This window comes from Nesoenas mayeri (genome assembly GCF_963082525.1).
Source record: "Nesoenas mayeri genome assembly, chromosome: 3".
Lineage (NCBI taxonomy): Eukaryota > Metazoa > Chordata > Aves > Columbiformes > Columbidae > Nesoenas > Nesoenas mayeri.
Genome location: NC_137544.1, coordinates 87,558,274 through 87,572,265, shown reverse-complemented (window position 1 = coordinate 87,572,265; position 13,992 = coordinate 87,558,274). Strand labels below are relative to the sequence as shown.

General features: G+C 50.3%; 1 protein-coding gene across 1 annotated transcript; it reads left to right on the top strand.

The window, feature by feature from the left end:
* Positions 1–918: 918 nt before the first annotated feature.
* Positions 919–8,090, top strand: DRC5 (dynein regulatory complex subunit 5; the record flags this gene model as incomplete). The annotated part of the gene is made up of 4 exons (XM_080341458.1): positions 919–1,087; positions 3,863–4,428; positions 5,529–5,978; positions 7,914–8,090. The coding sequence occupies 4 exons, from the start codon at positions 919–921 to the stop codon at positions 8,088–8,090; spliced, it is 1,362 nt and encodes a 453-aa protein (XP_080197584.1).
* Between the last annotated feature and the right edge of the window lie 5,902 nt (positions 8,091–13,992).

Genomic DNA, 13,992 nt, shown 5'->3' with positions numbered 1-13,992 from the left:
TTGCCTTCTGCTCCAGGGTGGTTCTTTTAGCTCATATCTGCTTAGGCTAAGTGCAATTTGAACAGGTCAGACCCATCTCATTATTTAATGGATGTCTGGAAGGAGTTCAGCTGGAGAGTAATTGGAAAAAGCAGGAAAAAAATATGAATACACATGTAATGTATTCATCTGCAAAGCATCTTTCTTCAAAGAGTCATAAGAACAGGCATATTGGGTCAAACCAGGGGATGGTCTGGCCCAGTATCCTATCTTTGGTCATGGCCAGAAGCAGATGCCTGGAAAAGAGCAGAAAAACTATGCAAGTATGTGTGTTTCTTTCTTCCAGCACTTTCCCCATCTTAAGCTGTGTTCAACTCATGTTGGGCCAGATGTGGTTTCTTCGCACTGAGTCATTCTCAAGGGGTTTCTCTTCCATGGATTTGTCCTGGAACCTGCACAGGCTCTCACAACATCCCATGGCAAAGAATTCCCCAGTTCAACTGCAGACTGTGCAAAGAGCCATCGTTTTCCTTTGCTTTAAACCCAGCTCCTGCTGGCTTTACCTATTTCTTTTATTGGAAAACACAGCAAACAATCAATTCCTGCCCATCCTCTTCGGCAGCACTCTCAATTAACACCACATTATTATCTGCTTATTACATGTGGTACCTAGAGACCTCTTTGTACAGGGATGTGTATAAAGATAAGGCTGAATAATTGTTATTTTGCTGCAGTGCTTCCAGTCCAAGCAGAGGATGTGGGCAAAGGGCAGGGGCCAAGTGCGTTACAGGAAAGCAGTGTGAGCGGACCACTGTTATCGCTGGCCTCTTTCTAAACTTACCCTTTTCTTTTGCAGGCAGCCCAGCTGGAAAATGTGGTGGTGACTCTGAAGAGATTTTCCTCTTGCTTCTCCTCAAGGAGAAGTGCATGCTGAGCAGGATGCAGCAGCCAGCACCTGGTGACAGGGGCAGAGCCGTCTCCTCGCTGTATCCATCCCCAGCCACCCTTGCTGCTGAACACCGCGTCATTGAGGATCCCGAGTGGTCCCTCGCCACTGTCCCCCACCTCGCTGATCTCTGCCTCCAGCACATCATTCACAATTTTGGAAGTAAGCGGGAGTGTGTTTCCCGTGGGACACGTGGAGAGAGACCATCAGTCCCAGGGAGCAGAGGGTCAACAAGGCAGGCAGATACACCCGAAAGGCACAGTGTGGTACCCAGCCCTGCTAAAGGAACAGATGGGGAGAAATATTCCCCTCAGGCAGCTAGTTAAACAAACTCTTCAGTGCTAAGTATGTGCTTGTACACTCCAGGGATGGCCGTAGACCTCTGGGCTGCTATCCAGGATGTGACTCTGCCCTAACCTTGTCCTATCATGTCCTCTTCCTTCCGTGCTCTGCTGGACCCACCTAGCCCAGCTGTGGCTGGGGCTGTGGAGTGGCTATTTGCTTCTCTTGATCCATGCATGCATTATGTTAGCACTCCAGGATGGAGCCCTGCTATGCTGAGTGCTGTACAAAGAGGTGGAGAATTACTCCTTGCTAAGAGGAGCTACCACCTCAGGATATATATATTGTGCTCACAGTCTCAGGCTTTCTCCATGGCTTTTGATGGTGATCTGACAAGCTATATCCTCAGGCAAGGGATGCGCTTTTGAAGCAGGTAGACTCATGAAACATAGCAAAACAGAAAAAGTGTGCCTCATCTGTGAACTGAATGGGAGAGATAAAGGAAGGGCCTACGTGTTTTTTGGCTGATTCAGTGAAGTGTCAGCACAGACCAAAGAGGAGACCTTATTGTTGTCTACAGCTACCTGAAAGGAGGTTGTATCATGGAGGGTTTTGGTCTCTTCTCCCAAGTAGCAAATGATAGAACGAGAGGAAATGGCCTCAAGTTGAGCCAGAGAAGGTTCAAAATGGATATTAGGAAAAAATTCTTTACAGAAAGGGTTGTGAAGCAGTGGAACAGGCTGCCCAGGGAAGTGGTGGAGTCACCATCCCCTGGAGGTGTTTAAAAGGCATATAGATGAGGTTGTCCGGGGCATGGTTTAGTGCTAGAATTAGGTTATGGCTGGACTCAGTGATCTTGAGGGCCTCTTCCAGCTGAAATGATTCTATGATTCTAAGGCTGTGTCCACATTGGGACTGTAGGACAGCACAGAGGAGTTCTGTGCTGCCTTACCAGGAGCTGATGGTACTTGGGTGTCTGAACTGAAACACCCTTGCAGTCTTATCATCTGGTCAGCCAGTCCAATGTCAAATGGATTGAACCTACAGTGTGTACACACAAGAGCAGTGTGCTCGGTGTCTTGGGGACCCTCATGCCGTTTGCTGAGCTGTGCGGCTGCATCTTGCCTGCTGCTCTGGCCTGAATGAGCCCGAGCAAACTTTTGCCCACGTGTGTGGTAGTGAGACCGCATCTGGAATATTGTGTCCAGTTCTGGGCCCCTCAGTTCAGGAAGGACAGGGAACTGCTGGAGAGAGTCCAGCGTAGGGCAACAAAGATGATGAAGGGAGTGGAGCATCTCCCTTATGAGGAAAGGCTGAGGGAGCTGGGGCTCTTTAGCTTGGAGAATAGGAGACTGAGGGGTGACCTCATTAATATTTATAAATATGTGAAGGGTGAGTGTCACGAGGATGGAGCCAGGCTCTTCTCGGTGATAACCAATGATAAGGCAAGGGCCAATGGGTATAAACTGGAACACAGGAGGTTCCACTTAAATATGAGAAGAAACTTCTTCACAGTGAGGGCAACAGAACACTGGAACAGGCTGCCCAGGGGGGCTGTGGAGTCTCCTCCTCTGGAGACATTCAAAACCCACCTGGACACCTTCCTGTGTAGCCTCATCTGGGTGTTCCTGCTCCGGCAGGGGGATTGGACTGGATGATCTTTCGAGGTCCCTTCCAATCCCTGACATTCTGTGATTCCCTGATTCTGTGTCCCACCTCTGCTTGTGTCATGGGACACCGCAGAGAAGGTCACTGCAGTGCCAGCTGTAGGGCACTGGAGAATAGACTACAGGAAGAAGCTGTGTTAAAACTTTGGGTGTCCTTAGGAACGAAATGCCACAGAGACAGAGGAAATATAAAGGTAACCCCACTTTGTGTCTCAAAATCTGATTTCGCATGCACAGATAGGCCCCTCCACTCAGGATTTCTGTTACTCAATACTACTGTGTATATGTTACCAAGCATTCATGGTGTGAGTGCACATGGTTTTCTTTGGCATTTCTTACCACAAAGAACTTTGACTAGGCAGAAACCATCTGAGAATTAGGGTGAACATTGGGAAATAGACTGAGGGAGAAAGCTCCTGGGAAAATAGAACTTTTATTTAAACAAGGTAGGCCTAAAGGCTAAGACCATGTCTCAGTAGAAAGGAACAGGAATTAATTTGGGGTGAGACAGACACCTGAGTTAAGATGAAAAAGCACTGCTTGAAGTTGTTCTCAAATGTCACCCTTCAACATGCTTAGAAACTAAAGGGAGAAAGTTCAGCAAATGACAAGCCAAACTCTCCCATAACCGCAAGGCTGAATTAGTTCTCTTGGGAGCAGAAGTCCTGCTCTGAATATAAATTGCATTCAAACTAAATTTAAACTGGGAGCTAAGTTTCTGATGCAGTTCCCAAATATTATGGGAGTAAACCAAATTATGCTGATGTTTTATTGTTAAAGTTATAAATTCTACACAGGAATTTAGGAAATGAATCCTACACATTTTCTGCCAGCTTAGCTCCCTGCATCAGCTGCTGGCAACTGAGGAGAGAGCCAGGATCAGCACAGCGGAGGGCATGGGCACACAGCTGGGGCCTGGGCAGGACCACAGTGCCAGCTGTGGTTCTTACAGCCCAGACCAACCTCTGCTTCTTTTTATCCCCTCCAGAGAACCCTGTTTTGAACCGTCTTCTGCCTGAACACCAAAGAAAGGTGCTGGACAGGCTCTCCACTGATGTTCCACTCGCAGTGACTGCCAACCTAATCAGAGATGAGGACTACTGGAAGAGGTGCTGCACTGAGCGCTGGCAAGTGTGTGACATCTCCAACTATGGAGGCAGCTGGAAACGGATGTTCTTGGAACGACACCTGGAGAACGTTGTGAAATGTTTCATCCCTAACTCCACAGACTCCAACCAGGTCCTAGAGCTCATCCCGCTCTGCAAAGACTATGTGCGGAAACTGGAGGTTGATCAGTTCCTGCCACCTCTGCAGGTGGCTCAAAAGGAGGAGATGGATGATGATGATACAGGGAGTGATTTTGGAGACGATGAGGTCTCCATGCATCACTATGACATAGGAGTCCTCATTACTGCTCTTCCTCACCTTGAAGAGCTTCATCTCACTTATGGCATGAAGGACTGCGGCATGAACTTCGAATGGAACCTCTTTGACTTCACCCACCAGGACTGCTGCAACCTGGCTGTTGCCTTGAAGAAGTGCCGCAACTTGAAAGTAACATAACCAAACCTGAACCTTCCTTCCTCAGCTAGATCTTCAAATTGCCTGGGGATAGAAGCACAGGGACCAGTTTTACTTTCTGGCTACACCCTTCCTTTTTCAAGTTGCAGCCTGGCAGAGTGCAAAGATGTTGACTTGCTGGTCTAGTGCTGAGTATCTTGTTCTGTATATGTCCTTGCTAGAATAGGCTGTCAGAGGGTTGATGAGATGAATATTTGCTCCCACAAAACATGTTCCCTGTAGCACAAGAGAAAATGGCACTCCCGTTTTAACTCCTCAGATAGTTCTGGGAGGCAGGGAGGGAGGAGAGGAGAAGACCAGAGAGAGTATTTCCTGAGGAGTTTTCAGTAGTTATGCTCAGCAAACACATGCCAACACGCCCCAGCGGAGCAGAGACCCACAAGAAGAGCATAGGGAAATACATTTGCTGTAGAGTGATGAGGGCTTTTCTTTCTGGGCATTAACGCCAGCTTCAGTCCTGTGGCAACTGCAGTGCAGACACTCATCCCCTCCAAAGCACCAGTGGGCAATGCTATCCCAAGTGCAGCCAGAGTGAGCTAGCTGAACAGTCCCCACACAGACTGACGTGCTTTGGGAAATATTTGTCTGCTTGGCTTCCAGAAGAGAAATTACCTCTGCTGTGTTTATTAAGGTGCCCTGGTCATGCAGGACATTACCATTCACCAAGAGCACTGTAGTTACCACCAGTGCACATGCTCATTCAGACAGTGTTCAACTGTGATCTGGGGTGGGTTCTGCTGTTACCCTCTGCAGATGTCTGGGCAGCTTTATCTTGTTTTAATTTAGCCCCCTGTGTCAGAGGTCACATGGAGCCATAGGAGAGGAACAGGCATTCCCAGGAGATTAACCATTTCTCCCTAGAACAGGCATGGAACATCAGTGGGCATGCCCTGCCTGCTGGAAGTACCTGCCCACTATAAAAGCAAGTACTTGACCCTACTGGCTAAAGTTGTCCAAAGTGAAGGGAGATGAATCCTGTCTGGCGGACCATATGCTTAACTCCCTTGAGGTCTTGTACAAAGCTCAATCCAAAGCGCTGACTGTTTCAGTGTCCCTGTCCTTTATCCCCACAGGTTTTCAAGCTGACACGAAGCAAAGTGGATGACAACCAAACCAGGCTGCTGGTCCGTAACTTGCTGGATCACCCATGCTTAGTAGAGCTGAATTTGTCCCACAACCTCATCAGGGACAAGGGGGCACAAGCTGTTGGCAAGCTGATCAACTGCAGCAGATTAGAAACCCTCGATCTGTGTAACAACCAGATCCATCACGAGGGGGCTCAGGCTCTTGCTCAAGCCCTTGCTGAGAACTCCACCCTGACCTCTCTGAATCTGCGCCTCAACTGCCTGGAGGACAAAGGCGGGGAGGCGATTGGCCATGCCCTGCTGACCAACACCACCCTGAAGTCCATCCATCTGGGCAGCAATAACCTGTCAGAGCCAACTGCTATGGTTTTCTCCCAGGTCCTGGCTCAGAACACCACCCTGACGAATATCAATTTCTCGTGCAACCACCTGGGGCTGGTAAGAGAAACCCCTTCTCCCTGCAGTTTGTGAGCCTGCGTGGTGGCCTTGCAGAGCAGATGCTGAGTCTGCCCTGCCTTGAAGCCACAGAGGCAAATGCATCCTTCACTTTGCAATCTTGGTGCGATAACAATCGGTTGGGAGCAAGGAGTAGACTCTAGCAGACAGCAGGAAGTCAAAGGACATCTCCTGTGCACACACAGGCATTTATTTTTCTCACTTATTATATCTAGCTCTGTTCACAAGGCTGAATCTGGCTTCTAGGCTCTGGGCTTTTGGGCAGAAAGGATTTTTCTCCCCAGGAAACTGAAAACCAGGGAGTATGTCTGGGAAAAATCACAACCACTTCACACACGTGGGAGTAGATAATAAAAATAGGCAGTATGAGATGAGGGCCTTATTCATGTTCTCTGTGCTTTGGATCTGCTGCGCCATCTGTCACTCAGCATCACACAGATAGTGTCACCCATCCCAGAATCTCTCCTGTCCGTCACACACTCAGAGGAGACTGTTAGAAAATTGTCTCGGTTGTTTTGCTCCTTTAACTCACCCTGCATCTCTAGAGCGGTGCAGCAGGTCGGAAGTGTCATATCTGGGTGCTTACGAGTGGCTCCTAAACCACAGGCCTGCATTTGCTAGACAGAGGAGCATCCACAGATCTTACTACATCCCTAAGAGCTGCTGTATGCAACATGCCCACAAAACAGAACAATTATCTTCTGCTGATTAAAAAGAGCTTTAGAAATCTGAAACTAGACAGCCAAATGCAATCATGCCGGCTTTTAAACTTTCTGCGCTGCCTCAATTTTTCTTACTGTCACAATAAAGAGATAGCAGGACCAGCTGTCCCTGCTGGCAGGAATATTGGCATCAATGTGTTTGACAACGGCTTTAAAAGGATTTGATGGCAGAAAACCTTTTGTGAGTTCTAAGGTTTATGATCTTAGACATGGAAAACCATTTGCGTGTAATGATAGAAGGGGGCAAGGGCTGGAAAGAAGGATTTTTGCTTAGTAAATAATAATGTCTGCACTTAGCATCTTCCTTCTGATAAGCTCTCCTGATACCCATTTGTGAAGCTCTACAGCAGCCCAACAAGTGGGCTGGTGGTATTATTTTGGGCATAATAGGGATATTTGCTAGAGATGCATCAAATTCTGACCTTCATACCCCATTAAAAAGAGACACCTTTCCTGTCCTTTTTGTCCTTTGCTTTTTAGCAGAAGGTCTAAGAGGCAGGGTGTTGGGATGAGGGGACTGCCTAGATGGAGGAGATGGGGGCAGGAGGTGTACTTGGTACCAGAAAGAGAACGGCTATGGCGGGGGGGAAAGTCAAATTGTCCCTAAAGACAGTGCCTCAGGTAAGAGAGGGAAGTGCCCCAAAGTGAGTGTCCTCCCTACAGCTATCTACATCACATTTTCTGTCCCATACAGGCTGGGCTTTGGCTGCGTGAGATGTTTCCCCTAGGAAAGCCAGCCCAGCCTGGGAAATGGCATCTAGGCAGGAGACTGCCAGGACTGGGGCTCCCCCGCTGCCAAGATGAGGAGCAGTGTCCTAATCACATCGCCATTTGTCCCCAGCCAGCACTGAGCTGAGGACCAGGGGATAGGGGAGGGCAGAGACTCCTCTCAGGTTATCATCGCCAGCCGTGGTATTAATGAGCCTGAGTTTGAGGACTCCTGACATGGTACCCAGAGGGAATCATTAGCATGTGTCATATCGCTGAGTGCTGCATAAGGTTACATTCCTTCCCTGTGTACTTCTCCTCTGAGCAGCACTTTGGGCTTTGGTGAAGGACTTCATTGCTTTTGGCACCATCTCATGGGCTGCCCACCACCGGCAGCAGGGGCGTTGCCATGGGGAGGTGGGAAACGGAGCAACACACTTCACTTTTGGATCTCCTCCTTTAACCTCCCCTTCTTACCCATTTGCAGGATGGTGGGAAGCAGCTGCTTGATGGGCTGGCAGACAACAAGACTTTGACTGAGTTTGATCTCCGCCTGGCAGAGGTGGGCCAGGAGACTGAGTACCTCATTCACCAAATTGTGTGGGCCAACCGGGAAGTGGCAAGGCTGGGGTCTCTGCAGAACGCCCCTGCCAAACCCCTCTGAAGAAAACGTTCCAGAGAGCAATGAGCTTTGCTGGTCCAGTGTTGGAAAGGTTTCACTTCAGAGGCTTGTTTTTATTTCTGCTTCCGAGAAATGCTAACCTTGTGACCACCACCACATCCTTTCCCAGATCCCCATTATCCAGCCTGTGACATAGCACGAGACAGACATCAGACCCCATGGGACTGTAGTGGCATCACAGAAGCAACCTGCCTCTTGAGCCCTCTCTCCCACTGCACCCAAGACTAAATCCCACCTCCAGTGGTGTTTCTTATGTGCTCCAGCAGCAAAGTTAGTTAATGTTGTTCCACTTGTAAAGCAGCTAAGGTGAAGCCTCCACCATCTAAACAGTCTAGTCCAGAACTAACCTTCAGGGCAGGCATCTCCTTTAGGCTTTTTGCTGAGGAGGATGTGAGATGCATAGAGGATGGGGGAATGTTGTTTCTAGTTCCTCGGCAGCATTTTTTGTCTATTCATCTGCTCAAGGATTTATTCATTTTTCTAATAGCAAAATCTGTCTGGAGTCTCAGATATGCATGGTGAAAATTAAAAACAAAAAAACCAATAAATGACAGGTGTCTCTACCATGGTTCCCTGCTTTGACTTGCTATGCCTTTGATCAGTGTTACCCTGCTTTGCAAACAGGTGAATTCCTTACAACCAGATACTTACCTTAACTAGAAGTGGTCTTCCATGCAAACTTGTCAAAAAAATCAGTGCTTTGCATAACTTCAAGCTAGAGGGGTCCCTACAGGACTGCTGGCCCACACAGCCCACGGGGCTGAAAACAGGAACAGCTTCCTTGGGCTTAGAGGAAAACAAAGCAGCGTTCTTCTGTGGCCACGTGAAAATGGGACAGGGCATGTACCTGATTTCCTCAGTCCTTCAACAGCCCCACTCAGGAGAGGTCAGCAGGGAATTAAGCCAGCAGGCTGACTGCCATCCCAGGGGCTTCACACATCTCCCAGCCCTGCCCAGCACCAGCGCTCACAGACCCACCGCTGGCAGCCATCTCAGTGAATCACCTGAAACTTTTATTACACCGATTTGGTTTACAATCTTTGTACTTTGATATTTCCAACAAAAAAGGCAACATTGTGATATACTGTTTGTACATATATAGAGACAGACAGAGCTAGGTCGTATTGACAGAGTTGAAAGGTAAAAACTGTTTCCCGGTGTTCACAAAAGAATTTGTTCGCCACGTACCCGCTTCTGCCTTGCTCTGCCTGATGGAGACAGACGCCCACAGTGCCGCCGGCCCCTGGCCGACAGGACCTTTACCCTTATAGATCAGAAAGGATGGAGTGCAAGGCTGTCCCTGGTGGTGGTGGCCACACAAGGGGTGCTCAGACCCAAGCCCTTGCAGGTCTGTGTAGCTCCCTTCCCAACTATTTGTGGATCCTCCAGGGGCTACATCTGCAAGAAAACTTAACCAGCATCAGCAGCTGTGAAACCTCCCCACCCGGGCGTCTCCCACTACTTTTTTCCCATCCTCGAGACCGAGGTATTGAATAGATTTATTTATTTTTATTTGCATTTACAAAATATTTCCACTGAATTACACACCTGAATGAGATGAGAACTCATGTTCAGAAACAGCAGAAAAGACCCAGATCAGCTTCAGGCTGACGAAGGAACAGCTCCAGCAGTGAGGGTGGGGCGGGGGCTTAATGGGGGGGACTTGGTCCTGGGCAAGCCTGCCTGTAGCTCCAAGTACAGGGCTGTGTCTGGTCAGCCAGTTGTGCAATGAAAGCTCGTGCTGGGAGGACAGCGATGAGGTCCCTCAGACATACTAGCAGACACATGGGGAGGAACTGGCCACCAGAGCCAGTGAGGAACAGGGATGGAAAGAAAAGGGCTTGGGAAAACATATAATCCCCAGAACAACGCTTGTCTTGCTTTCCAGGATACACACAGCTCCTCTTCCTGCAAATGGTCGAGACTGTAAACACCACCTGAGCTCCCTCCAGACCCACTCCTGGGCTGCCACGTGCAGGAACGCCTGAATAGGTTGCTGCTGCCCAGAGAACCCTTTGCCATCCCTCCCACCAATCTCTTGGCAAAAAAGTAAAGGCCAAACCAAACAGTCTGCACCATTCACCCACACCCACGACCAACAGTCTACTATTAGCCAGTCTGCAAGGGCTGAAACCATTTCAAATGCCACACAAGTTGGTAAAAATGAAAGCCCTGACAGCAACAGCAGATTGTCTGAGAGTGACCTACCCCATTGTTGGTGGGCCGCTTGTCACCTTCAAGTCCAGATACCGAGGTGTGGGACTGCCTTGCAGAGCGGTGACGAGCAGGTCACTCTGTGCTGGGAAGGGCACGTGCCAGTGCAAGGCCCGTACGGACCCCTTAGCTCTCTGGTGAGATCCATCCTCAAGGAGTACCGTGGGGCTTTGAGGAGGGAGGTCAGCTGTGGTCTGAGGGAGGGAACAACCTCCAGCACCTTGCTTGGGAGCTGGGGTCCCCTCCTGCCACCATCCACTGACGCAGCATGAGCAGCACCAGGTGGCACTCAGCAGCAGAGGGACTCCAGCCAAGCTGGGAGCATCCCCCCACCCATGGGTCTGTGCCAGGGTGATGGGGCAGACACAGGGGTGCCAGGTAGTAAAGGAGGGGGAATGACACAAACGCTTTCAGTTTGACTACGGCAGCAGGCGCCCCATTGGGCTGGAGCTCCCTCCCGCAGCAGATGGCGAGCCCAGCTTCTGCTGCTCTGAGCACAGCACGTGCGGCAGCCGGGACCGGTGGCCGGCTTCCCAAGCCCAGCGACTTCTGCTCGCAGCGACCCAGGCATCAATTTGCAAGGTGTCACACTGGCATATGTCGTAAACATGACAGCAGGTTGATTTTGAGCACTGACTGGGGGTGGAGGAGCAGGCTGCCGCAGGGATGAGCAGAGGCTGTGCGTGGAAATGGTTGCTGCGTTCAGCCTCCCTTTGCACCAGTGGGGCTGGATGTGTCCAAACTGAGCTTCCATCCCTACCTGCCAGGTACCTACCGGCCCTCTGCACAGCCAGCTGAGGGGCTGGGGGATAGACTTCAACAGCAGGGAGGGAAATGGGGGGGGCTGTGCACTGTTTGTAAAGCACAGTGCCAAGCGCTGCTGGCCTGAAAGACAAACCATGCAGGCCACAGCCCTGCAGCCCAGACAACTGACACAAGCTCTTCTGGTCACCGGGGACCCACCGCTTTACCCCATCAGCACCTACACCACCCATGCGCTGTGTGCAGCCACCTCCTACCAAACTCCCTCAACAGCTGCCTTGGCTGGGGCTCACACAAGGCCCTGCTGACAGGGCACTCTTTGCTAACCTAGACCCTCTCCTGCTTTTTTCTTTGGTCACAGAGAAGAGAGATTAAGCCGAAGCAGCTAGAAAGATGGGGAGCAGCGCAGAGCCAAGCCCTGCATCGGCTTCCCTCGTCAGAGGGGACGGCTCAGAAATGAAGCAGTTCCTCCTCCCTACAGGCTGTGCCTGAAATAGCCGAGCCTGTCAGATCCCCGTCCCTGGCTGTGATGGATTAGCCTCTCAGAGGCACAAGGCAATTTATTCATTAGTGACATTTACACCTTGTGGCTGCATTAGCCACTGCGGTTTGGTGACACATGCTTGAGCTGTCAGTGCTGGGCTTGGAGGCAGCATCGCTGCTCTGATGATGCAGCGAGGCCTGGCCTGGGCACCTCAGCTTGGAAATACCTCCTGCCTCTCTACTGGGCCAGAGCAGGTACAGCCTGCTTGGAGAGCCTGCCCTGTTCCCAGGCTTCTCCATCAAATGCTCCGCTTGCTCTGTATCCCTCTCATCCTCCTGGCTTCACAGCACCGCTGTTCCAGCACAGCAGCCTCCTGCCCTGTCCTGCCTCATGTCTCCTGCAAAAACCACTGCATCTGCAAAGCCTTTTACGGCTGTTCTTGTACAGCCCCTCCTCTCCACAGGTCTTGCTGAGCATTTACACACTTTTCTGCCCTCCTCAGCTACCTGCTCCATCAGCTGCACCTTGTTCAGCCCACAGCAAAGCTGCCATCACTCCCAGCGGAGAAGCACAGAGCCCGTGTTCGGAGATGCCCCCAGCAGACACTCTGCTTTCACCACGATGCAGTCCCGTGGTCTCACACCACCAGAAGAGACAACCTGCCTCTCCTCCCCAGGGACAGCACTGGGGCACTGGAGATCAGGACCACCAAAACGTCAGGGGCTTCTATTATTTTACCTTCAGTCTGTTAAACTTACCCTGTCTACAAAGGCTCAGAGTAGTGCTGTGAAATTCCCTGGGAAAGCATGAAGCGATGCAAAAGTGAGGCCAGGACGTGCTGCAGTGCTCTGCAGGCTGTGCTGTCTGTCCAGAAAGCAAGCACGAGGCACGCCAGGGCAGGGAGCATTGCTGGAGGGCTCCGGGCAGGCAAAACAGCTGGTTATGGTGTGGTTTGGCCACCAGCGTGCCTGAGGTCATCATGCATCAGCTGGCGGTTCATGGCTGGCCCATGACACCTAGCAGGGAGAGGACCAAAATGATGCAAATGAACCGCCTTGGAGGAGTTTGGGGAGGGGGAAGCTTTGGTGAGCTCCACGGAATGATAGTTTGCACATCAGGTTTGGAGAGGTTGAGAACAGCTGGAGAATGTTGGCCAGGGAGCAGAACCAGCAGCTCTCTCACTTCAGGCAGCTAGCAAGGGATTAGCTTTTTCTCAAACACAGCTTGCTCCATGCTTTTATCCTCGCTCCTTTGCCACTCGCTGCAGCAAATGTGACACTTCACACCATCTCCTCACAAAAACCAGGTCAGGAGTTTTCTCTCATGAGGAACAAGCAATGCTCTGTCACTTTGCAAAATCCCTTGGTGGGAGGATGGATGGGCGACACCAGACCAAAGCCACGGGCACGCCGACCCTCTGCAGGGCCGCAGGTCCTGGCCGTGCACACAGAAACACGTCCTGCCACGCACATGCACTTGGGTGGACGGCCAGGTCACACATCTCCAGGGGCTGAGGAAGACTTTAAACTCCAGCCTTTGCTCTTGATCAGCCTACCACACTGCAAAGCCACAGAGCCACCATCCCAGTCTTCCTTTAGCATTTGTTTTCCACCAGCACTGCACATTTCTAACAGAACTGGCTGAAGTGTAGTGTTTAAACCCACCTCATCATCAAAGATTACATTTTTTAAGCAAGGAACAGCAACCTGAAACACTCTTCACAGCTGTTAAAGGCTTTTAGTTTCATTTTAGTTTGAAAAAGCCGTTGGCATTTCCAAAGTGAAATGCTGTTATTTTGGGATCTAGTTGTCACTGCTTGTTCGCCAACTGGCTGAACAGTGCCATGCATGCTGCTTTGTCAGATGTGCCATTACCTTCCTTCCCCTCTGCTTGGCCTCTGGGGACAGGCTCTCCCTGGGAGGACAGAGGTGGGACACACAGAGCCCACCAGCTCCTGGCTGGGCTGAGCAGGAGGTGACATCTGCCTTCAGCTGACCCTCTCTCTGCACCCGTTCTAGAGATGCATATAGACTGGGGCTTGGGTTTTTCCAAACCTTTTTGCCCTGATCGGTTTGTGGGCTGCCATCCAAAGTCCGAATTCATGGCACGGCAGCTCATGGTGCTGCTAATGGACATTGGGACCATGGGACTTATATAAAATACTAAGTCATCTCACCACATTCTAGCTAGGCTTTTTCTTTCACTAATGTGAGTAGCTAAGATTGCAAAAGCAGCTTGTGCTGATGGAGAGTGAAAGAACCTTGTGTGTCTGTGTGTAAAGTTACTTCAAAGTCCACTAAATTATAATCACAGTAGGTGATCCATTCGTTTCCGAAGTTCAAAGGATTGAGGAGGGTTCAGGATGGGCACTAATTTCTCACAAGCTTAATTTCCCCAAATGAATTTTACAAAAACCAAACAAAC